Genomic DNA, 24901 nt, shown 5'->3' with positions numbered 1-24901 from the left:
AGTTTGACCTGTATTTCCAGAACCTCAGAAGTTGTACTTGCTCTTTCTTTCGAAACGCTTTGCAAAGCATTCAATGCAGTCACCGACATTTGACATCAAATTCTACATGGATTGTTTTATTGGAAGTCCATTTTAGTGAATTATTTTTTATTCCTCTTTAGATGTCTTAAATTCTTGGCCACATGATGTGGCGGGCCAGAACTGGCCTTGAGTTTGACATCCGTTCATGAGATGTTTTCCAACTGGACTGTTTGTCAACACTATGAGCGTGCCTGTCTGAAATCCAAATAAAGGTTGCATAGCACAGTTGAAATAAAACATGTAACATGCTTCATTTTGCCACATAAGTCCATATTTATCCTCATCTCAAAGCGGTTTAGGAGTTAGCGTTATGGCAAATGTAGATATATATTTTACACAAAAATATACATACTTTCTCTCCATTTAAAAAAAAGTTAAGTGACCCATAAAATATGCTTTTTCTCCCCTCCTACTCATTATATTGCTTTACGTTCTGTATAAAATCCTTGCGAGAATTGCATCTGAAGACATACAAACATACAATACATTAAGCACATTCATGCAGCATTTTAAGGCCCAAGGGGTTAAAAAAACAGTGGCTGTTCAATAAATGATGATAACTCCTCACAATTGAGTTAAAATTCCCCGAATGAAGTAAAAGTTGCAAAACAGTATTGTGATGGGTGAAAGTGGTGGCAGTGGGTGGGGAAAAGGGAGATGGGGCTATTAAAAAAACTTGCAGTAGACATCTAACTGATTGTTCTCTTGACTGTTAAGTTCCTCAGTGCTGCGACTCGCCGCTGGCCTCGGAGTCCGCTATGATTTCCCAGCTGGATGAGGAGTTGCTCATGTGGGTGGGGCCCCGGCTGCTGCCCGACCACGTCAGGAAGCCAAAGCTGCACCGAGCAGAGACAGACAGGCCTTAGGTCAGCTCAATGGGGCGGGGATTAATGCTAAATATAGCGCATTGGCTAAGCTCCCAACGGGAGAAAAGAATAACGCACGGTGAGGAGTTTTTGCTATTTTTACTTCACCAAGGTTACGATTTCCGTTCCATATTATCAACATTCAAGATGTCCTTTGATCATCTTTATAAAGTGACTGCTCAAGTCATTTTGTTGACACAGAAATGCTCTGTTAACTCAAACACTGCCATTCTCAAATTTATTCGAGAATTGAAATGCATAATGTGGAGCGCCATTCCCGAATTTGTTCGGGTTTTATATTTTCTTGGGGGAGGGTGGGGTGGGGGGTGTTTTCCCATCCCAACAGGAGGCAACATTTGCCTTTTATACAGGAGCAAGCGTACGACAGGGTGCCCAGAGAAGAGCTGTGGCATTGCATGAGGAAGTCTGGAGTGACGGAAAAGTATGTCAGAGCGGTGCAAGACATGTATCATGACTGTAAGACAGTTGTGAGGTGTGCTGTCGGTGTGACTGAGGAATTCAAGGTGGAGGTGGGACTCCACCAGGGGTCAGATCTGAGACCCTTCTTGTTTGCTATGGTGATGGACAGGCTGACAGACGATGTTAGACAAGAATCTCCTTGGACCATGATGTTTGCAGCTGGCATTGTGATCTGTAGCGAGAACAGGGAACAGGTGGCGGAGAAACTAGAGATGTGGAGATATGCCCTGGAAAGGAGAGGAATGAAGATCAGTCGCAGCAAGACGGAATATATGTGTGTGAATGAGAGGGATCCAAGTGCAAGAGTGATGCTACAGGGAGAAGAGATAAAGAAGGTGGAGGATTTTAAGTACTTGGGTTCAACTGTCCAGAGCAATGGAGAGTGTGGAAAAGAGGTGAAGAAGCGCGTCCAGGCAGGCTGGAGCGGCTGGAGAAAAATGTCAGGTGTGATGTGTTATAGAAGGGTTTCAGCTAGGATGAAAGGAAAAGTATTTAAAACCGTGGTGAGACCAGCCATGATGATTGGACTGGAGACAGTGCCACTGAAGAAAAGACAGGAAGCAGAGCTGGAGGTAGCAGAGTTGAAGATGTTGAGGTTTTCTTTGGGAGTGACCTGGTTGGATAGGATCAGGAATGAGTACATTAGAGGGACAACTCATGTTTGAGGCTTTGGAGAGAAAGTCAGAGGCCAGACTGAGATGGTTTGGACATGTCCAGATGAGAGAGAGTGACTACATCGGCAGAAGGATGCTGATCCTTGAACTGCCAGGCAGGAAACCGAGAGGAAGACCGAAGAGGAGGTTTATGGATGTGGTCAAAGAGGACATGAAGGTAGCTGGTGTGAGAGAAGAGGATGCACAAAACCGGGATAGATGGAGGACATTGATTCGCTGTGGCGACCCCTGAGGGGGAAAAGCCGAAAGGAAAAGAAGAAAGAAGACAGCTGCCCCCATTTCAAGCTGAGACAGCTCCAGACCCATATAACTGATGAATTAACTATTTTTTTATGATGAAAGAAGAGTCTAAAGTTTCCTACGCTGCATTGAATGTTTATGTAGTCCTCTTCTTCTTTTCCTCTCGGCTTTTCCCTTCAAGGGGTCGCCACAGCGAATCAATGTACTCCATCTTCAGAGGTTTGATTCGCATGTTTGTTTTGGCCAAGCTTTTACGTCGGATGCCCTTTCTGACACAACCCTCTGTATTTATCCGGGCTTGGGATCAACACAAGAAGACTTATGTCCTTTTGTGGCTACAGAACAAGCAACTCGCTCAGTAAAAGGCTCCCAAACACAAAATGATCATCGGCACAGCAGCATTCAAAAAAGCTTATGTAGTCCTAAAACTCAATATTCTGTGGGTCCTGCAATTTCAGTGAAAATGACAAAAACCCTGGCACTGGAGTGGACACATTTTTGCACATCATCTGGCAGTGAATGAGTTAAAGTTAACTGAAATTCTCCTCGTTGGTACCAAATCCATCTTGAGGAAAGCTAAAAGTTTCTCTCTCACTATTGACAATTCGACCGTTTCTCAGTCCCATCAGGTCAAAAGCCTAGGTGTCATCCTTGAACGCACACTATCTTTCCACTCCCATGTAAACAACTTAACCCGATATGCATACTTTCACCTGCGCAATATCAATCGTTTTCGCCCGTCTCTCACCCCTCACAGCACTGCTATCCTCATTCATAGTCTTGTCACCTCCCGGATAGACTATTGTAATTCACTTCTCCTTGGTGTCCCTCAGTATTCTTCAGCTCGGATCATCACTAGAACCTCATCCTTTCACCACATCACCCCCATCCTCCAAGAGCTCCACTGGCTCCCGGTCAAATATAGAATCAACTTTAAAATTCTTCTTTATACATTTAAAGCTATCCATAACCTTGCCCCCCCCCCATACCAATCTGACCTTCTTCAAATTTCTATTCCCTCTCGTTCCCTCAGATCCTCTTCCTTCCGCCACCTCTGTGTGCCCCTCCCTGCCCGTCTAGGCACGATGGAGGACCGAGCTTTCAGCTGCTCTGCCCCTAAACTCTGGAAGTCACTTCCTCCCAACATTCGTAACATCAATTCTCTTGCCATCTTCAAGTCCCATCTCTAAACCCACCTATTTAAAACTGCATTTTCTGTGTAGCTCTCTCTCTTCTTTCTATTTATAATTGTATTTGATTTATTGTATTTTATTTGTGATTGTATTTTATTTATTATAGTACCTATGCTTGTCTGTGACTGTAAAGTGTCCTTGAGAGCTTTGAAAGGCACTTAAAATGAAATGTATTATTGTGATTATTAAAAAAGGCAATAGCAAAAATATGTCCTTCACTACTCTGTGCAAGCTACAGTATGTATCTCAGATACAGAGGGGGCCACGCAAGATAGCGAGGGAACGCATTCTCCTTTGTACAGAGGCGTATTTCACTCACAGGTTTTGGATGCGTGACTCGGCTGGCTTTTCGGTACAATCCACTTCTGTCACAGGGCCTTTGTCTTCCTCGTCACTAAAGAGATGTACACATTTTTACATCAAATCATGTTGATAATATGTGTGAGTGTGAAAACTTTGCATAAATATACATTTGATCTGGTTTTGAGACCATTGTGGATAAAGAGGCTTGACCTGCTGTCATCAGGGAGAGGAATTCCAAGCATCTTGGCTTTAATGACTTTTCTTCTTTTATGAATGGCTGCTCGCACAGCTTCCAAAAGGAACCCGGGACACCTTTCTTCGTTCAGAATCTCCCTGGAGAAGAACAAATGGAAGCTAATTTAAGATAAATTGTTCGATAATATGCTTCAATTAAAAAAATAAAAGGGCAATGTATGTTCTGAGCAGTCTTGACAGGAATCGAGCAATCCATGGCAATTTGTTTAATGATTATTTCCCAGTTGCTGTGCGATTTGATGTAAAAAAATCCAAATGAAGTCTAATATTTTAGTAATTTAACGACAAAGATGATATTGAAAGGACTACAAATTTAGCTCAGTGTTGCTGCCCTCTAGCGGTATGATAAAAAACAGCTACAGTATTTGTGCTTGTTTGTGGTCCCTTCCAAATAAAATAGAAACGGGAGGAGGGCAAAGAAAGGGCACGCAGTGACTTTATTTTGGTCTGACATACTTAAGGTAAATGCACAAGACACAAATAGAGACTTGACATACCTTTGATAGTAATTCAGCTCTTCTTGCACCAGGAAGAGGTTGGTTTTGAGCTCATTCCGCTCAAAAAGGATGTCTCGCATTTCCTTCTTGGTGAAACATGGCTGGTCTGCATTCTCATGGTCATCGGAAGGCTCCGTCTTACTATTCACATGACTTGGACTGGACTAAAAATGATCAAAAAAGGCGTAGAATTAATTCACACAACTACACTTCACTTATGTTGGTTGTACATTTTTAGAATAGGTGTTCTGATTCAGTTTTGCATTTTATGTCGAGAAATATAACCTATTGTTAAAAGTTATAGTTTACGATAAACAATGTTTTTTAAGACTTCTCAATGCATGCACAGTTATAAAAATACAAAAGATTAGGAATCAAGGAATGAACATCGTACGTGACTGTCGCTGGTGGGTTTGTCCATCTGCGCTTGAAGCTTCTCGATCACTTTGATTTTCTCTTTCAGGTCGGCCTCCATATCGGCCTTTCTCTCCACCGTGCTCTTGAGTTGGGCCTGCAGCACGTTTTGCTTGTGTCGCAGCTCTGCATTCATTTTCATGAAGCGTTCCAACTGCTCCTGGAACTACAAGTGGAGCGCATATCCGTCAAGTCAAGTCAAGTAAAAGTTAATGTGCAGGGATAAAGACAAAAAGGTTACCGTTTTGGCCAGGGACGATCATTACAATGGCACAAGACAATATAAATATCAAAAACATCGTCAACACAAGTGCATCACTGAGCATCTATTAGGGCAGACCGGGAAATGTGTTTGAGTATCCTGTCGTGAAGGTCACCAGTCAGCAGATGAATAACAAACACACACCCAGTTATGATAGTTATTGACATCATGTGGTGCAAATAGCACGCCACCCACCCGCTCACAAATGGAAAAACCTGTTCAGACTGGTCCAAAGTGCAACTCATCCTTAACCAAGAAATATAAGGGCAGTCTTTCGTCATGGCTTTAACACAGCTCCCTATCATGAATAAGGTTCTTTTCTAATGTCACATATTAATGCATTTGGGCTTTCTGTGCACCTCTCATAACACTGAAATAATGAGTGGCACTTTTCTTCAAATTAGTTTTTTAAACCATTTCAACTATGACAGCTGAGAAAGTTACGGACATGTACAAGGGTTCAAGCATTTGTTCTGGTTTTGGTTTTTCTTGCGGGGGTAACGCGCGATAACGCGCTGGTCAGACCTCTGGCAATGTTTTTCCCGCCCCACGAGGAGGCAGCATTTGCCTTTTATACAGCTGCCCCCATTTCAAACTCAGACAACTCCAGACCCATATAACTTAGGAATTAACTCTTGTTTTCTGATGAAAGAAGAGAGTTTAAGTTTTGTTACGCTGCCTTCAATGTTTATGTAGTCCTAAAACTCAATATTCTGTGGTTACTGGGAATTAATGAAAAAAAACGTGGCACTGGAGTGGACAAATTTTTGCACGTCTGGCAGTGAATGAGTTAATGATCTGACGATTTCAGAAATATCCTGGAAAACTGATTAATCGTAATGCGTATTTTTTTGCAGGGGGGGGTCGAACACTGCAACACATTCATACAAATGACCCATTTTGCCCTGAATATGAACAAATTCTGAGTGGCATTGCATCTTCTGAAGCAGCAGCATTTTTTAATGTGAAAATACTGAATAATATTTAATCATTACTTATTTTTGCTACGTCATTGTACAGATTGTTATGACTGCAACAGCTGAACCATCCTAAAACTTTCATGTTGATGTAATAAAACTAAAACAAGACATTTTATCCAAAACGATGAATGGGAAAAGCAGTACTGGTGAAAACGTCGCCCAATTGTTGCGTGAAATGTCATATAAACAGAAGACAAATGTCACAGCGTTTAGGCGAACTTACCGCTTCTACCTCCTTTGAGATTGTGGTGATCTCTTGGACTTTAGACCGAAGTTCATCTCTTTGCTTGTCCACCACCTGCTTCAGCTTCAGCATCACCTCTCGCTCCTGCCGTTGAACGCGATCTACACACATCACAAGTAGACACAAACCAAAAATTCTTCTCACTGTGATAAGACTAAGCAAGTGCTTAGTACAGGATCAATAACAGAACGTTTGTGCTTCTTCTGACTGTGTGTTGCTTCAACTTCAACATACCATCCTGTGTATGGCTGCCTTTTAGCCTGGTCTGCAGCTGATCGTTGTCTTCCTGCAGGTGCTGGATCTTAACTTGCAGTTCTTCACACTTGCTTCTCCATTGTTGCTGTTTCTGCTGCGCCTCCTGCATGACAGAACAGGACAAAAATCACAGACTGGACAGAAATATTGTTCCACTTGTTTAATAAACACAGGCTGAGCAATTGTAAACTTGTATTGACGTGTCATTTGGAGAGGTGCGGCCAGACTTAGGAAACTATTTTACAGGATTCAAAGGATCGTTAAATGTTAATTGTAATATCATTGTAACCAAACAGTTACGTTACTGTAACAGAACCACGAAAAGTACAACGTACGGTGTAAATTCTGCCATTGTGCGCATGTTTCATGCAATTTTACTGTCACTGTCACAGCACCAATGGGAGTTTAGAGTTACTGCATAAATGTACAGTTTCGTTTAAAAGTAAAATTCCAGAGTACACGATTTGGACCGAAGTTTCAATTGCATTAATTACATTTTTGACCATAAGGGAGGTATTTAAAGCGTATATTTTAAATATACACTTGTGACGAATACTGCTTTCGTTTCATCAAATTAAAAACTAGCAAAAAAGTACAGATGACGGCTGAAGAAACCTTCTCATCGATGGACCACTCCGGTACGACTGAGAATTTACACAGACGTTTCACCAAATTAGAAATTATAACGGACGTTGCTACAGTTCGTGGTCATAATGTTACAAGCTATATGTGGTAGTTGGTTCACGTGAATGTAATAGACGGTCATGATGTTTGTGCCACTCGTGTTACCATTTCCAACACGACGCCACTAAGAAGTGAAAGCGACACATTACGTTATAAGTTGTTCTTTCACCCTGGTTTCGGGGTTTTCCTTGACTTCGTCGTTGTCCTTGGCAGCCCATTTCCTTTGCTGCATCTTTAAACTCTCGAAGGTCCGCAGCAGCTCCTCTTCCCCGTGTTTGTGTGCGTGATTCCTGGCCGTGAAGCTCTCGAGAAGCTCTAGCACTTTCACCACCCTGGGCACCAGGCCCTGCACGCTCTCCTTGCCGTAGCCGTCGATGAGTTTCTCCAGCTCGGCCCCGATTACTTTGGCAATCTCGTAAACATCTTCCACGGTAAGAGAAGAGCAGTTCTTGTCGAAACAGCCGCTGTCGTTTGTTTGGCTGTGAGACGCAGGTAGCTCCATGTCTAAAATCGAACGCTCCCGCATGTCATACTCGGCGATAACTAAACCAAACGTGGCCCTTTACAGCAATCGATTGTTGAAAAAGATGCAGTGGAGTGGATTTTAACGCAAGGTGCTCATGTAAATATAAAATATCTTATATCTTATACGTGTACCAAAATATATAAAGTCAACCCGCTGTTGGATCCGCCCACTGTTCTTGACCAATGCAGCACAAGAGCGCATTGTGCGCGCGAGCGAACACACGCGCACGCAGATTTGCGTGACAGCCTCTGGAGCGTCCAAATTGTGTTTCTTACTTAAAACGACATAGGTATTAAAGTATTATTCCAGTGTTGATCGGTGTTAAACACATCTTCACCCATGCGTTCATTTTCCAATCCGCTTGATCCTCACAGGAGTTGCGCATGTGTTGGAGCAAATTCCCGATATAAAATACAGTATTCTCAGATATTCTCAAAATGTTCGATGGGTGAGGAAACGCAACTCTTGTTTTTGTAGTTACGTCAGTGTTATCCTTCGCTGTAGGTTGATCTATATTCCTTTTTTCTTTTGTAATGTCATGCAGCAGTGTACCAATAACACTAACGTACAAATAGTACTATTTCTAATTGTTAGGCTGAAATATTTTTAATTAATCCTGGAGTATATGTAACCAAAAAAACAAAAACACACCAAAAAAATCAGTGTGACTGTGTCTATACAGTACATGATGCCCTGAGATAGTCTGGTAATCAGTCCAGGGTAGAACAAGTAAGAATGATATAACACACTTTGCAATGTATAAAAAACATATTTATTTAAATCAAAACAATGATGTCACAGAATTGCATTTGGGAATTAACTGTCATGGGAAATCAACATTTCACTTCTCAAATGACAGGAATGAGTACTTCTGCATTTGCAACTATTATGAGGATATTACACTGTACGATAGTCCTGTGTACATATAAGCCCCAAAAAAGATGCATACTGACTCGAGGGCACAGTGGAAACAAACTGAAGAAATACCAAGAGTATCCGTCTAATTAAACAAAACATTAAAATGTCCAAACAGTGTGGATGAATGTTTTTACAAGCGATTCTGACAGGGTCGCCTAAAGAATGAGTCTTTCTGTTCAGCCATACATATCTTCACGATCGGCGTTGTAGATTTCACCCTCCTGTAACGAGGCAAAGTTCAGGAAGTGCGATGGTCGATGGACTTCGTGGTAGAACTCTTTGGGGTTGGCCAGCTGCAGGTCGTATTTCATGTTAGGGTCGTGACGTACGCCTGGATTTGGGGAGGGCGGGGGGAAAAAATGTTACTTCTAAGAGGTGAATAGGCGTGTTGTGATGATGACAAGTGACACCTACAGTAAACCACAATAACAACAAGATAATGTACTAACCCATGAAATTGTAATTCCAGGAAACTTGACCTGGTACCATAAAGAAGCCCAGGAACCTGTCAGAGAGCAGCATCTGGACCCTCTCATAGTGAGATGGCAGGTAACCTTTCGGGTTATTGCCTTTGTCTGTATTCTGCCGGCCCCACTCATAGCCGCTGGGCGTCAATTTGTAGGCCGTCAGCGTGCATGAGCCTGGCGTGAAGCTGGAAATTAAACAATATTAATTTGGTGCCATAAGAAGAATCACTTAACGGAGAGGGAGGAATTAACTCATAAGAAGCAGACACAATTGTTTCATTCAAGGTTTAAAAATGTTCCCACTTTTGCGGGCCTCGGTTATTTACCTGCATGTGATGATGATGGTCTTTTCTCCATCCCAAGAGGGATTGTCGGCCATGACTTTGGCATGGCTAGTGACATCCTGGGGGGACAGCTGTGGTGATTCATTAGGCTGTGTGTGGATCCAGCCGAGGGGTTCCATTTCCTTTTGGGGAGAAAGATGTTTCAGTACGAATACATTGGTTACCTTGTAATTAGTATAAAAGAGCCTTTGATTCGAAGGAAGCGTTTTTTTTTTTCTTCTTAAATCTTACTTTAAGATATTCGTGTCCAGGGAGCTGGTTGGGCAGGTGGACTGTCTGGTGGGTCCCCCACTGAGGCACCATGACAATACAGCGGATCTCCTTTACCTGAGGGTTGTCAGGTGGGCTAGTGCCATACAGGTAGCCTGCGATCTGGAACAGAAAACATACCAATGAGGTTTATTCTGCATGGATGTTGTTCAAGAGGGACAGACAACTCGAATCATTAGGAATTTGTAAAAGTATCAAGTAATGGGAGATACCTGTGCACGCAAATCTGAAATACAGATGAACTTCTTGAGAACATTCTTGGGCAGGATGTAGGTGTATCCTGTCTCCTTGATGTCATCAGAGGACACGTAAATGTGGTTGGTGCGAAGATGGAGGTTGGCAGCAGAGATAGCTCTGAGAGGGCAAGTAAAACGAGCGGTTTTATTACTCAGTCAAGAAACTACAGCGAGCCATAAGATGCTAATACAGTAAAGTCTCGTTATATCGATGGTACTGCTTATTACGATACTATTTCTATGAACGCAAGGAGAAAATTTACATGCCGCAGGATTGGATATATCGATTTTTCCGACTCCCGAGAATATCGATATAACGAGACTTTACTGTACATTAAACATTATAGAACCGATAAATTCATATTCAGGTTTCATATTAACACATTTGATTGTAGTTTCAAGACAGCAATATGCCACATACCTGACCCTCCATTCCGTCTTGGAAGAAAAGGTCTGCGTCTCGTAGTTGGATGTGGTAGAAGTGATGATCTCATCGCCATGTTTGTTAACAGTGCGTGTCTGCGTGGCGGTTAGTTGCGATTGCTCTTTGGTCTGCTTCTCAATCTCAGCAATCTGCTGCCGTTGCTGCGAGGGAGCGGAGATCTCCATACCCAGGATGATGTCACGGATCTCAGATTGGGTCAATGACGCCACATTCACACTGGAAGGGAGAAGCAGAAGAAACGCATTGGCTGCTCAATTCATTTGCCCTGTACCCATAGTTGACCCAAAAAATTACACTTGCTTCAAAGTAGACAAGAAACTAACTTGTTCTTTTTGCCGTAGTCAGCCAGAATGAGATCTTTTAGTTGCACTTCCACCTTGATCCATTCCTCATCTGTGAGAGTGGGCCAAATGTGATGAGGTTCGGTAATGGTGGTCTTATCGGGTTTCAGGATCACTTTGGCACGATCATTGTTGACGTGGAGGGCTCTTAGGATCAGGATGAGTCGAGAAAAGGCCTAGAGATGGGCAAAGCAAATCACAAACTCTTCTCACACAAGGAAATAAGTATGGAATCAGTTGACAGCCAAAGAACTATGGAGGGGATACCAAATCTTAAAATGTCGACTTTTTTTGCGATACATAGGAAGACTCACTGTGTAAGACGAAATGGTCTTAAGCCAGTCGTCATAGAGGTTGAACAACACCATCTGAGGCTCGGTGGCTTTGAGGATGAGGTCTCCAAACTTCTCCACTTTCAGACATGCCTGGAAGGGCAGCTGTAGCTCAGAGCCCTTGATCACAATGTTGGGGAAATCAAGCAAGTGGACCTGAGGAAAGATGAGGAGGATGTCATTCGAATAGTTACCTCAAAATTCAGAGCTAATATTGAAGTATGAATCCAATAGCTTTCAGGTGACTTACCTCAAGGGGATCCAGCATACCTTTCCTGGTCACAATGATCTGCTTCGGTTGCTCCTCCACAGGGAGAGAGCGGATCAAGGCGGCAACTTCTTCAGCTGTCTTCCATTTAGCAAGCTACAAGGAAATCGCACTGTATTATTTAAGGGTATCGGGATTTTATTTTAATGTCAGATGATCAACTAAGGGGACGCGACTCCGTCACTTCTCCAATACAAATGGTTGTTAATTGAAAAGAAGCAGCTATATGCAATGGTCTTACCTGGCCCAAACGCTTCTGTCCAGCCCACACGGATGTGTGAATGATCTTGAGGAAGAGCTGTCCGGTCCTGGGGTTGAAGATGAAAATGGCTCCATTGATGGGTTTGGTGGTCAAATTGCCCTCAAAAGTCTGGTGAAAGAGGCCTCCAAGCATTAGACGAGTTGGATGGAGATTTATCATTAACGTCAGAAGCATGTGTCAGCACGCACCTTGTGGATGGTGACTCTGTAGACGTTGGTGTCATCCACAAACCAAATGATTTGATTTGAGAAGAGCTCCCCGTAGTTCTGTGAGGACAGGTAAGGCTCCGTGGGTTCGGAGGAATATAGCTGGAGACCCTTGCGGATGCGCTCCCTCAGCACATACAGGGCAGGATTGGCCTTCATAATCTTGGCCATGGCTTGCTGGATCAAAGGCTTGCTGCCCGGGAACCAGTTTCCATAGCCACTACACAAAGAGAGGAAAAAGCTTCTTTGACAATGGTTTCCATTAAAAAAAATAATCACATTCATATGTTGAGTTTAATAGTTACATGCACTATTTTTCCAATTTACTCTTTCTTCAAAAAACATTAACCTGTGGAGGTTGTATGCCAAGTCGATAGCAATGAGCACTCCAGTGGGGGAAGGGTAAATACTCATGTTGTCTGTGGTGTAGTCCAAGAACTTGGCCCTGGCATAGCGCTCAATGTCATGCGAGTCATAGTCACCCCAGCGCAGTTGAATGTCAATCCAGTACTTTTGTGTGGTGGTGCTGTCCATCACATCCCTGCAACAAGAGTAGCGGCAAATTCATTCATTTGTTTTTACACGTGGTCATACAAGAACTTTCGCAATGGAGCAGTGTAGATGTATTTTCTGATATGATAATGTCATACTTTGAGTCCGCAAGCAGAGACGGCCGAGATACATTCCACTTGTAAGATGCAAAAAGGAGGATGTCAGCACAGGATGAGTTCATCTTGTATGACTTCCTGGGGTGGATAGTCTCCTTCTGCACTGTCTCGATCTCAAGCGCATCGAGCTCCTGGTCAAACACCTGAAAGCCAAATCACAGTCGCATTGGTCCCACAAGAAATGGAGATGATAATCTTTGATTTTTGGTTGTACCACAGCAAAAATACCACAGAAGTGAAGGAAAACCAACCTGACACAAATCCATGACAACGCTCTCATGGATCTTCTGCCACAAGTGAGCTCTGAAGATCTGAATGAGGGAGATCTTCAGGGTGGGAATCTTTCCATGCATGAAGATTCCAGTCAGGTCAAGTTGCACCTGGAAGCCCACATACACCTACAAACAAGAAGCGGGAGGAAACTTTTCATCTCTGCCAGTATCACCTTGAATAAATGATAATAACAATAACTTTATAGTAGGGCTTACATTGGCTCTGTTAATGGTGGGCGACCACCAGAGAGTGAAGCGACGGTTGGGGATTTGGTTGAGACCAGATCTCTGAGCATTTGTCAGTTTCTTCCACTTCATGGACTCTTCGAACCCGCTGGCCTTCTCCCTACATGCCAGAAAGACATTGGATGCAAGTGATTCATCTAATCGTGTATTGACAAATGTTTGAAACTAAGATGACCATTCTGCCGTATTTTCTCACCAGAAGAGACCCTCCCAAGTGGGGAAATAAGTGCCTTTGAAGAGTGTGTGTTCCAGGATGCCCTCCACACCACCTAAAGCCTGGATCATGTCTGTGCGGTAGTTATTGAGGTTCCACAGTTTACCGTCATGCCTCTGGTGAGTCCACCAAAACGGATTCTGCTTCAACACCTGAAATCCACAGAAAAAATTAAAATGTAGATTTGCATCAATTGAACTTGATGTGTCAGCATCACTTTATTCATTAGACGTTCAGGCTGACAGGAAGTCTGATCAACTTGAAAAAATTATTTCAATCGCATATCTGATCAAACCTGGTATTGCTTAAAATCCGTTCGGACTCGCCAGCCTTTGTCATAGGCCAGTGTGTGTCTGTCCTTTTGGAAAAGAGTGTTGATACGGGGAATTCCTCTGTCCCACGAGTCCTCTAAATCCTCCAATGTTAGTCGCCTAGGAAACAGACACAACGGGTGATTTGTTTGAGTTGGAATTCAAGCTCTCTTTCTGTATTGACAATGCAAAATATAAATGCTTCGGTAAGGACGACCAAAATGTTGACTTGGCATGTATTCCAAGAAGGATAGCAATGTGGGGTAAACCTCACCACCTCGAGAGATTACAATTATGATCTGACAGTTTACCTCATATTCAAGTCCCGACAGCAAAAAAAAAAAAAAAAAGACTAAATCCAACGTTAATTGGCAAAGAGAGATTTAAAACCATCAATCAGCAGCAGAACGTACCTGTTCTGTGCAATGGCCTCCTGCCTTTTGAGGGCATACTCAGCCCACACCCTCTGCGAGTCAATGAACTCACTTTCCCAAGGCTGAATATAACGGTACAAATTTGGAATGAGTTGGTCCTCTTCATGACTCATTCCAGACCTGAAGTGGGTGATCCCCACGTCGGTCTGCTTCGACCAACTGGCAGAGAGAGAGGAAGAGAAAGCTTTCAGAATTAAGAACATGACCAATAATTAATTTTAAGAACCCAGTAAAATATATGCGTCATAACTCACCGCAGATCAGACTGTGGTATGAGCACATGGCCCATGGACAACATGCCCAGGCCGCCCAACTCTTTGGGAGTGTAGAAAACAACAGGTGGGAAACGGCTCGGCATTTTAGAGTTCAACCCGATCTTGATGCGGGTCTGAATCTTGTTCTCACACTTGACCAGCAGATCAAGCAGCTCCTGTGTATTTACTACTGCTTCACGGAAGTAGGTCATCAGGCCAATAAGAGCTGTGTTCCATTTGTTCACAATCTGGAGGCAGAAAGAAAGGGGAGATTACGATACCCGTTTCCAATTTGACAACCACAAGTTCCAATGGTTAACCTCAGTAGCAGATTTTTCTCCTTAGTCTGTTTACCTTTGTGAATGTGGTCGAGCCAGAGGCCATCAATATCTGGCGCACTCTGTTATGGAAACGCTGCATTGATTCATCATCCACACGCAGGAAACACTGGGCGGTCCTCTCTTTGGTGACCTACAAACACAAAAAATAAAGAAATAAATAAACAGGAATTAGCCCAATTATCAGTATTTGGCAGAATAATCAAATCGTTAATAGATTCGGGGGAAAAATGCTTGTGTATTCATGACAATAGAATGGGGCCTTGGCTTACGAACTTAATTGGTTCCCAGACAGTGTGTGTAAGGCGAAAAGAGTGTCTCCCAAAAAGTAATTACCCTTAGGAAACCATTAAAATGACAATAATCCGTTCCCAGGTCTCCATAAAATATAAATTTCTACACAGAACATACAATATTTGTGATGGTCGTTGATGGCTCTTAATTGACACTGTTGCTTTCTGACTTGTAAGGTCTTACTAAACTGAGGCACCACATTATCATTCATCATGTTGATGATTCTCTTAGCCAGTCTTTTCCCGCACATCCCAAATTCACACACAAAACACAAAACACACAAAGCCCGCACATCCCAAATTCTTCCATGCGGCTTTCAATGATCCTTGAAGGGTAACATCATGCCAAGCCTTTTCTATCAGCTGAACAGAATGATACTGTCACGTTCCGAGCGTGACAGTGATAGCTGACACGTCGGAATGTTAATATAATGGGTTGGATCCCTAAGCAGGCGGCAGATACGTAGGTGCTGGCAGAGGTTTTATTACAACAAAAGGCGCAAGTCCGAAGAGTCCAAGGACCCGGATTGACGCGACAAAAGAAGGCGGGCGCGGGCGATCTATCAAGCTCGGCAAAATAAAATGGCACGCGGGGGTGAAAAAAACTCGCGATCCTGGAAAGCAACAAACTTGTGCGATCGCGGCTAACAATCACCTCGGGCGAAGCAAACCCTTGTGCTGGCATCATGTCACTGGTGAGGTGACAGCGACTCGTTGAAATGTCCCAGTATCGGTGATGAGGGGATTGACAGCAGCTGGCGGAGGTCGGGAGCGGCGGCCCCGCCCAAGCTGTCAACTCGCACGTGACAAGTTCGGTGTCATTAGTCACGTGAAAGCATCGCGTAAATAACGCCTTTGTGTAAAGCTTAGTTGCGAAGGATGGTAGCAATGGTGGACTTAGCATATCGGAACCTCTTTATTTGTAGAATGGTAGTAGAAAGTTACTCTCAGGGAAGTGACACAGCGTGGGAAATATGTCAGACTGAGATTCACATGAAAGCCGCGGTGCACATCTGTGACACCACAAACGCACACCTCGTTCGTGTTTCTCAATGATCTCCTTCTTCTCCTCGACTGTAATTTTGTTTTGTGTCTTCTTCGGCTGAACACGAGCCTTTGGTGGGGTCTTTTTCGGTCCCATAACAGCAAAAGTATCGTTGAAGACGATTAACGTGTGCACTCATAGAAAGGGTGTGTGGAAAGGTAGGCCGCCTGGGGCGCTGTTCGGTCGTGTGCTTTGGCGTTCTTCCGCCGAAGATTACTCCGCCAGCCGTGGTGAGGGGTGTGTATCGTGAAAAGTAGTGCTTAATCCAAGGTTTAATTTTCATAAATTTAACGTTCGTAAACCGAAAAGTTCATTAGGCAAGGTGTTCGTAAACCGAGTCCCCATTGTAGTTTCCGTTTTCTCACCTCATTCTGCAAATTCCAGACACCATCCTTATGGGTGAACTCCTCATAGCTCGTTCGACATTTAGGCAAGATGCGGCACTCAAAGCCACACATGTTAAAGAGCAAGTTGGGGTTGTCTTTGCTGTAGACTGACACAAAGCTGTTCTCCCACTGGACTGTGGTCACTGACCTTGGCAGTCGGTTCTTTATGTCCCAAAAGACTGCGCGCCCACTAAAAATATATATAAATCAATACAGTAAATTATGTCAAATTATCATTTTAACGTGAAACGTTAGAATGACAACGTTAAAGTGGGCTATGGACTTACAGATTGACATCGTGCTTCATCAATCTCATGCGAGCATCACGTGGCCAGCACTTTTTGTTGTTGTAACCCACAATGTTCTCATTGTTGGGGTCGGGGTGCTCGGTCAGGTACCTCTGAATGAGGTCTCTTGCCTCATCGGCAGAAAACCTAACAAAGGCAAAACAACACTTTCACTTCCTATTTCATTTCACAAGATTGATATATGCAGGAATCACGAACAATTACGTCAATTTTGAACGTCAAGATATGTGCTGCTACAAAGTTCTACTTCCATCACGGACAGAGAAAGGGATGAATCTGTCTAACCTGAAGAAGATGTGAATGCGGTCAATGTAGCGGCAGTACAGCCTGATTGGGTGGGCGCTTTCTGTCGCTGTATCTTGGAAGCTGAGGAAATCGTTGGGCATTTGGGGTGGACCTGCCATCTCGCTGGCACGGTGCAAGCCCAGCACCAGAAGATCCATTACCAGGCCGTAGTACTGCACAATGAACGAGGCAAACTGGAGTCCCCGGATGATGCCGTAGGAGTTTGTATGGTTCATGTCCTAGGAACGAGTGACACTCAGACATATTAACGCACAAAAATTTAAAAAAAAAAATCGGGTTTACAAGAAGTAACGCGGGAAAAGGAAATAATTGTTTACCTTGTAGTTGATGACAACATTGTTCTTGGCTGTCATGTAATCAGCAATGTTGTGGTCTACAATAAGACGTAGCAGCCTGTTGAGCAATGTCAAGTCAATCTTCTCATACATCTTTTCATAGCGTGATTCGAGCATCACATTGCACTCTCCTTCTGCAGTTTCCCAAACATCCTGCAAGTTGTTAATGCCTGCAAAGAACAAGTATTAGCAATGAGCCATTGGCAATTAAAAAAACATCTATCAGTAGCTAGAGTTCATTCTTTTTGGATATTGCCCTCAGTGCGATCAGTAAAGAATACTACAAATTGTTTACACGCTCGATCAGACCTTGGCACCACTTGTAGACGAGCAGAGGAGGTGGTTCAGTGTCAGCTGGTTTGATCCAGGGTGGGAAGAGCCGCCTCTTGTCTGCTTCGTACCATAGATATTGATCAAGGTAGGCGTCTGTGATTTTCTCCAGTGGCTCTACGTCATACACTGGTACCAGGTGGCTGTACAGGTCCATGAACTCAATACCCACCTACACAATAAAGAAAAATGGGTGAGTGTGATGAGGATGGATTTGGATGCATTTGTTAAGATAATGGCAAAATCTCAGTGCATTTAAATGCCCTAATATAAATATAGTCTGGAGGGAAAAACACTATAACGGGGGAAAAAACAACCCATCTGATTTGTATTAGAACCCTCATTGTTTCTAAATCAATATCAAGAATGTGAAAATTGCTTGGGGGTGGGTGTGAAAACGGTTTCGATCTTTGCTGACCTCCTTAAAGGCTCGCTGTGTGAGCAGGTGTCGCTTGATCCTGGACAAGGCCTCGTGAGGGTTGTCGTAAGCCTGCTCAATCAACCCAAGCTCTTCCCTCTGAGACTGATTCAAGCGGGATTTCACACTAGAGAACACATTCAAAATAAAGGACATCACTGAAGGCATCTATTCAGTGGCAATTAATATGAAGTGTTGAAAGGGTGCTTACCTGTAAGCCTCTTTAAGCCTTTCCAGGGCCAAGATTAGCAGCTTGGTGTCATGTTTATACGATAGTGGAGGGAAGGGGATGGGTGAGAACCGGCGACTTTCCAGCCAGTGAACAGTCGTGGTGTAAATGGCAACAGCTTCCTCAGCCGTGATATAGGGACCATCCTAAATCCAAATGATAACCACTTAAAAAATGCAAGAAATTTATGGAAATATTTCTTCGCACCATAAAAAATAATCTGAAGGCTGTTTACAATTTTACAACGAATGTCTTAATGGCGGCAATTTAACTGCAGGTGTGGGCACCAGTACAGTATATAAAACCCCCCAGTAAATATAATATCCCTCCAGTTCTTACGCATATGCAAGCAGACCAATGCAAGTGCGTCTCAGTAAGAGGTTTTCAGACAAATAGTACCATATTTTTTGTTCTCTGTGCAATACCTTCAAGTAATTGTGCTGTCTTTCCTGCTCAGCCTTCAAGTACAAGCGGGTTAGTCTTCCCAGGTTCTTTTTGCAGACAGTCTTGTCTACAGTAGCCCCACGGCGGATACGTTCACGGTTGTAGTGGGCAGTGTTGGTCCACCAGTCAGCTTTGGCTTTGACGTAGCGCAGGATCATGTTCTCAATGGGAGTTGGCAAACCAGGTACCTGCAGAATTTAAACACTTTAGTTATATAGAATTAAAACACTGAGTTCCTATTATTATGTGGTATATTTGAATGAATATATTGATGACGTTTTACACAAGTTTACAAGTTACCCACCTTCCATGGGATGTTTGCCTTCCAGCACCTCCAAGACTCACTGAGGTGCTGCAGGATAGTCCTGGCTTTGTTTTGTTTGATGCCCTCGGGCATCATGTCCAAGATGTCGTGCATCACAGCAGCACGCAATTCCAGGTCAAAGTGGGACTCCACACGCTGTTTGGTCACGGTCTTGGCCACACCCTTAGAGTGTCTTCCTGCAGGGAGATTTCAACAAAATATGTTCATGCAAAATGATATTTCAAGTGCTCACAACACTGAGGTGTTGGCTTTCCACACAATATAACTGAATGATGACAATATCACAGGCTCAATTCAATAGAATAATAAGAATCATAAGAACTTCTTCTTTTCCTTTCGGCTTTTCCCTTCATGGGGTCGCCACAGCAAATCAGTGTCCTCCATCATAACCCACCTTCAAATTGCCTGGCCAGAAGATTTCCAAGCCACCTTTCTAAAAGTGGTGTTATGCCCCTCATGAAGAAAAGCCACACCCTCCATCCAGGCGCCCAGAAACCACAACCCGGTCCCTTGCCAACAGGACCCTGAGTTAACAAACAAAACACACATCAAAAATACAACAAAGACTTTCACCATCTCTGCTTTGACACTATGAAAGTCATATAGGCTGTATACGAGAACAAACAAGAGAAGGTGTGAATAGTTATGGAAGTTGCACTGTGGCTGACAAATATATACAGACCGTATTGAAGCGGTAGTAAATGAGATGTTTCAGATCTTTGCACATCCGGATTTGTCTCATCAACTTGTACTTGTAGCGGTACATGCCGGTTAGCTGCCCCACATGGGCAAAGATGTACTGCAGGCCATCAGCCAACTAAAGTGCCGAGACAATTTCGTTGGACAAAACATCTTACAAAACTCAGAATGATTATGTATTTGGATTTAAGTAGATAATATGACCTGGAAGGCATCCACATTTCCGAGTCTGTACTGAACATGACTGTCCACCACCAGCTTGCTAAGTCGCAACACCTCTCGACAGAGATGGAAAGCATTTCCAAATCTTGACTTTTTACGCTCCTGGGGGACAAAAACAGAGTCAAAAGTTAAAAAGGGGGGTCTCCCAATCAAAGAAATGCTTCAAATATCCCTGCTCACAGATTACTGTTGAAGCATTTATGCAAAAAGTTTTCACCTTTGTGGTCAATGTCTTGACAGGCTTTAAATTGAAGTTGTAATCCAAATGCAGATAGTTTAGATTCTTTCGGTGAATAAGTAGATTGAGCATGTTGTAACCCTGTCGGCAGACCTGCAGCCCAACTTCCACCCAGTCAAGTTTCGTGGACTGAAAGAACTTTGTTGCCTTGAAGGAACGGAAGAGATACCTACAAGGCAGCAAAAGAAATGTCATACGATGCTAGCAGACAAGTAAATATACTTGAGAGATAGAGAGAATCCCAAATAGAACTGAAATATGTAGTGAGGCACACCTCTTTTTCTGGGCCTTGGGGGGTCTGTGTTTGAGAGCATTGAGCACATAGTACTTTAACAGTTTCTGGTAGGAGACACGCACTTTTACTGGTTGTCCTGCTGGGCAGTGCTCACGATACCTGCAAAACAAATGTAGAATTGTTTTTAAAAGGCAAGGGTCAGGGGTTAACATAATCAAAGGTTGCAAATGTGAGTTTTTCATTCATTCACCAGTTCTTAATGAGAGGGATATCGATTGCTCTCCTGGTACGACCAGAACGCAAGTTGAAAGGTCTTGGCGCCCACAGCAGAGCGATGCCATTGGCTGTGTTATCAGTGTAGAGAGGAGTTTCTTTGAGGAAAGGCTCCACAAACTCAGGAAGCTCAAACTCCTCATCATCATCTGGAAGAGGCTCTTGACTCTGAAAGGGCGGACGATGAAGCAATGACGATGTTGCGGAAGAAACATGAATTGTCACAAAAACTCAGAAATTAGAAATTGTTGGCATTATATGAATGATGACAGGCTACCTGCAACTGCAGCCAGCAGTAAATAAAAGCCACCATTCATTTTTATATTCCTCTGATTCTTACGCACAGGCAAGCAGGTCAATGCAGGTGCGGCTCGGTAAGAGGGTGTGTAACGCTGACAAAACTTTGCTTCAGAAAATTCGTTTTCATTCAAAAGTGCAAGAATTTTGAAGCAAAAGACCACAAGTGCCTAAAACATTGGGATTAAATTAGAACACTTACCTGGACTGAATGCCTGTGTGAAATGGGGTTGATGAGTGGATCAAAGTAAAATGCAGGCAGATCTGGGTCTTCTGTCTTAATGAACACCACATTTGGAGTATGGTACCTGCACACAAGGCAATTGTTGGGGTAATTCGCTATACAAACATATTTAAACATCGCTTTCTAATCTTTGTTTACGTTTTGGACTTCCTGATACGTCATATCCTGCCTTCCTTTACATGATGTTGCATCTACATTATGTCACATGAAGTCCAAGATGGCGCCAAGATGGTTGTTTTTGTCTTGTTTTGTGTTTTCTTTTGTCACTTTGTGTTGTTGTGCATCGTGTGGAATGGATACAGATTGTTTTTCAGCATTTTTGACCACGACATTCATCAAGGAGGAGACTGTGCTGAGCGGTTGTGCTTTTTCGGCAGCATGAATATGCCAGTACTGTTTTTGAATGGGAGGAATGTCGGAGCCATTCGACTGCCATCGCTGGACACCTTCTTTGTTTTGTCATATTGTCTCTATGCTGTCATATTATTTGTTATTTACTTTTTTTGTTCTTTTGACTTCAAGACGGCGCCGCGAGAGTGGCTGCCTTTCCAGCAGCTCATGTATTTTGTTTTTCTACTTTCATTCCTTTCATCACTTTGCTGCTGTGAAATGTAAATTTCTCCACTGTGAGACTAATAAAGGCATATCCAATCCAATCCTATCGCGTCACACACTGTGCGCCATATAAATGCTCTCCCATTGCAGTTCGTCTCTCTCTCTCTCCTCTCTGCCTCCCTCCTTCGCTGACCTCCCACAATGTCTCCGCTGTCTTCAAGATTAAACCAACTTTCTGTTCTACACCTGGCTTCCTGATGATTTAACCATCCTCTGCCATCAACGCCCAAGCAATGAATCAGGGATGAACGATCAAAATAAACCCATTAAACTGAACCATATTACAAGCAATAAAAGACAAATTCAGCCTCAGACTAAATAATTTTAGACAAAAATTAATAGAATTTCAAACAAAATGTCACCATAGGCAAAAGGGAAAAAACATGAAAAAAAATACCAGGTGAGGTGGACGTGGTGCGGCAAGTTGTTATACAGGTAGGGGAAGGCAATTTTGTATTCTGTCCTGATAGGTTGTCTGATGATGATCTTGTTAATGTCATTGAACTCATTCCAGTCTTCATCCCTACAGGAGATAAAGACACATTATGTTTACACATGTTTTTTTGTGGGATGGGGGGGTTGGGTAATATTTTTTTAAGGAAGCCTGAGAGTTCTTACTGGAGGTTAATGTCCCGAACAAGAGGTTCAAATTTTGGTCCCCCGGGTATGGCCATGTTTAAAGCCTTGGACGTGAAGAAGGCCTTGAGGTCAAAAAGGTAAAAGTAGTTGTAATCAACCAAGTCGGTAAGCAGCTGGTTGGCCAAACGGTATAGTGTCGACATCATGGGCAGTGAGAATTGCCATCGACGGTAAGTGGTTCCATTCACAAACCTGAAAAATAAACAAAAAGTAGTGTTTGGGTGACTTTATAGAAATAACAAAACAATAACATGAACATTTCAAGAGGGCTTTTACTTTGTCGTGTCTTTGAGGGGCTGATGCTCATATAACCACTCCACGACAGGGCCGTCCTCTTCTGTGTCCAGCTCCATTTGAATGGCCTCCAGTGGTTCCACATCAAGGATGTTGTCTGCGTAATCCAGCGGCGGCTCCTCATCATCAAATGGAGGAAAGCGCATCCTCTTGAAGTGACGCCGGTCCCGCTTTTCTCGGCGCATCATGATCCACATTGTTCTGAGAGAAAGCCAAGATTACTGAAAATGATCATTTAATGAAGCATAGATTCAGTAACAGGGGCTGAAAAAATGTGAGAATATGACAGGTTTTAACCGGTAGCAGCAGTTTGATAAGAATAAACAGTAGTACTCTTCCTTACCCCCATTGGGCAATGTAGACTGGTTCAATAACCCATGGTATTTCATTGACAAATGAAATGGCTCCAGTGATGTGATAAAGTACGGGAACATCTCGGATCTGTTCCCAGGGCATTGGCATGTTTTCCAGCAGTTTCAGCACTGCATGCGGCATGTACTTAAGGGCACTGTTTAAAAAAACAATCACAAGAAAAGGACATTTTCTTCATTTAGGCAATAGTGATGATTGAAGATCTTAGGCGAATTGACTATTTTTGAACCATGCATATACATGGTTCATTTCTATTCAATTTTCTGAATATGATAGAGTGAGTTACTCAAACATATTACACAATTAATGTATTTTTCAATTCTTACCCTAAGTAGACCCTTTTGTCATGTCGAAACTTCCTATTGGTCATGTCACCATGGTCTCTGATGATCTTCCGGACATGCTCAGGAGGCATGTCCTCCTTCTGAGCATCCACAAATCCAAACTTTCTCTTTTCAGAGTAGCGCTTCGCCTGCAACTGCTGCCATTTCCTCGCTGCATGGTTAGAAAACATTTCACACATGATCATACAATCTCAGTGTCGTATCTCAAGCACACGTAAATAAATCTGAAGATTGACACCCAACCTTTTTCTTGCAGTTTCTCCTCAGTCATGTAGTCTGGGACTTGTGGTGGGAGGGGGACACCCGGAGGTGGGATCCCCGCAGGAACCCCGCGGAAGGGAAATGCAACTGCCATAGTGCCTCAGAACTTAGAATAGGACCAGTAAACACAGAACAATAAATACACCATATTGGATTCGCTAAACACGTAGAGGTGCTGCGGGTATTAGCTGTTCTCGAATGACCAAGTTGTGACAGCGCTGCTCATGATGCACAAATCAAGTCTTTGGTCCTTAGTTGTATTCTCAAGTTTACATGTGTGTATGATTGAGAAAACAGTTTAATGCATGGTTTTAACCATATCATGTTATCATTGACAGAAGAGCTGTCGTTAAGCTAACATCGGGCTACATGCCTCAGTTTAGCTAATCGGCCTACATGCCTCACCTTAGCTAACACACTTTGTAACGGCAACGGTGTAAACATAAATCAAATCTGGTTGTTTGAATAATTGAGTTTAATGTATGACACGCTAGAAGCATTTACAATTCTATTACTATGCGATATAATCATTCCTGGCTTTCATTTTTGCCACAACATGCAACAATGGCGCTCACGGCCTGAACGTGGTAATGGCGGCGGTAAGCTAAAAGCTAATCAATTTGCAGAGCGGCCTAGCGGCTAGGAATTTACAAACTCAACACACGAAATGTCGCTCACCGTGCTCCCTTCGATCCCACGATGAGTTGTTTAAAAACTTTTAATGCGCGTTCTCGGTCATCTAAACATGCCTCTTTCAGTGATGTTCGTCTTACGAAAACCGCACCACACACGACGAGGGACGGTGGTCACACGATGTACGCCGAAGAGTTGAATTCTCGGCGCAAAAACGTCACGTCAACGACGTATCCAACCAATATAAAATGGGCTTACGTTGAAGAACATACGCAAGCGCTACTCACGAACGCCCGGATGTGATGATACTGCCATCTACAGTGTTCAGCGTAGAAG

General features: G+C 43.2%; 2 protein-coding genes across 3 annotated transcripts; both read right to left on the bottom strand.

The window, feature by feature from the left end:
* Positions 1 to 126: 126 nt before the first annotated feature.
* Positions 127 to 8115, bottom strand: rilp (Rab interacting lysosomal protein). 2 transcript variants are annotated; one of them, XM_089013740.1, is made up of 8 exons: positions 7598 to 8115; positions 6724 to 6847; positions 6469 to 6590; positions 4984 to 5169; positions 4590 to 4753; positions 4048 to 4170; positions 3854 to 3928; positions 127 to 917 (listed from the first exon to the last, which is right to left on the bottom strand). In XM_089013740.1, exons 1-8 carry the CDS (start codon positions 7952 to 7954, stop codon positions 803 to 805), a joined length of 1266 nt encoding a protein of 421 aa, XP_088869866.1. In that variant the 5' UTR covers positions 7955 to 8115; the 3' UTR covers positions 127 to 802. The 2 variants fall into 2 exon arrangements, 1 of the variants encoding a protein (XP_088869866.1); XR_016117164.1 differs by having other exon boundaries at positions 879 to 917; positions 4005 to 4170.
* Positions 8116 to 8712: 597 nt separating this feature from the next.
* Positions 8713 to 24765, bottom strand: prpf8 (pre-mRNA processing factor 8). The gene is made up of 43 exons (XM_089013729.1): positions 24611 to 24765; positions 23915 to 24038; positions 23654 to 23822; positions 23299 to 23463; positions 22938 to 23156; positions 22641 to 22853; positions 22420 to 22545; positions 21366 to 21471; positions 20844 to 21034; positions 20633 to 20752; positions 20338 to 20527; positions 20103 to 20222; positions 19882 to 20016; positions 19594 to 19723; positions 19179 to 19375; positions 18856 to 19062; positions 18413 to 18576; positions 18202 to 18328; positions 17763 to 17955; positions 17436 to 17623; positions 17098 to 17336; positions 16792 to 16938; positions 16484 to 16694; positions 14797 to 14913; positions 14443 to 14690; positions 14168 to 14347; positions 13739 to 13874; positions 13426 to 13595; positions 13200 to 13329; positions 12963 to 13109; positions 12694 to 12854; positions 12393 to 12584; positions 12026 to 12263; positions 11817 to 11945; positions 11558 to 11671; positions 11290 to 11463; positions 10958 to 11151; positions 10611 to 10850; positions 10166 to 10307; positions 9915 to 10055; positions 9666 to 9805; positions 9322 to 9524; positions 8713 to 9203 (listed from the first exon to the last, which is right to left on the bottom strand). The coding sequence occupies exons 2-43, from the start codon at positions 24024 to 24026 to the stop codon at positions 9049 to 9051; spliced, it is 7020 nt and encodes a 2339-aa protein (XP_088869855.1). The 5' UTR covers positions 24027 to 24038; positions 24611 to 24765; the 3' UTR covers positions 8713 to 9048.
* Between the last annotated feature and the right edge of the window lie 136 nt (positions 24766 to 24901).

Source organism: Hippocampus bargibanti, linkage group LG14 (assembly GCF_051943395.1).
Source record: "Hippocampus bargibanti isolate YZ-2025 linkage group LG14, ASM5194339v1, whole genome shotgun sequence".
Taxonomy (NCBI): domain Eukaryota; kingdom Metazoa; phylum Chordata; class Actinopteri; order Syngnathiformes; family Syngnathidae; genus Hippocampus; species Hippocampus bargibanti.
The sequence above is the reverse complement of the archived record's forward strand: the minus strand, read 5'-3'. Positions and strand labels throughout refer to the sequence as shown.

Excerpts from the sequence above, each read along its gene's own strand:
- prpf8 (XM_089013729.1), bottom strand. The coding sequence starts at position 24,026 with ATGGCAGTTGCATTTCCCTTCCGCGGGGTTCCTGCGGGGATCCCACCT. Across the intron at positions 12,585-12,693 it reads TCTCTGCTTGCGGACTCAAA|GGATGTGATGGACAGCACCA; the intron begins GTATGACATTAT and ends CTCTTGTTGCAG. Across the intron at positions 9,204-9,321 it reads CTGGAATTACAATTTCATGG|GCGTACGTCACGACCCTAAC; the intron begins GTTAGTACATTA and ends CCCCAAATCCAG.
- rilp (XM_089013740.1), bottom strand. The coding sequence starts at position 7,954 with ATGCGGGAGCGTTCGATTTTAGACATGGAGCTACCTGCGTCTCACAGC. Across the intron at positions 4,171-4,589 it reads GAGCTGAATTACTATCAAAG|GGAGATTCTGAACGAAGAAA; the intron begins GTATGTCAAGTC and ends GTTCTTCTCCAG. Across the intron at positions 918-3,853 it reads GAGTCACGCATCCAAAACCT|CTTTGGCTTCCTGACGTGGT; the intron begins GTGAGTGAAATA and ends TGCTCGGTGCAG.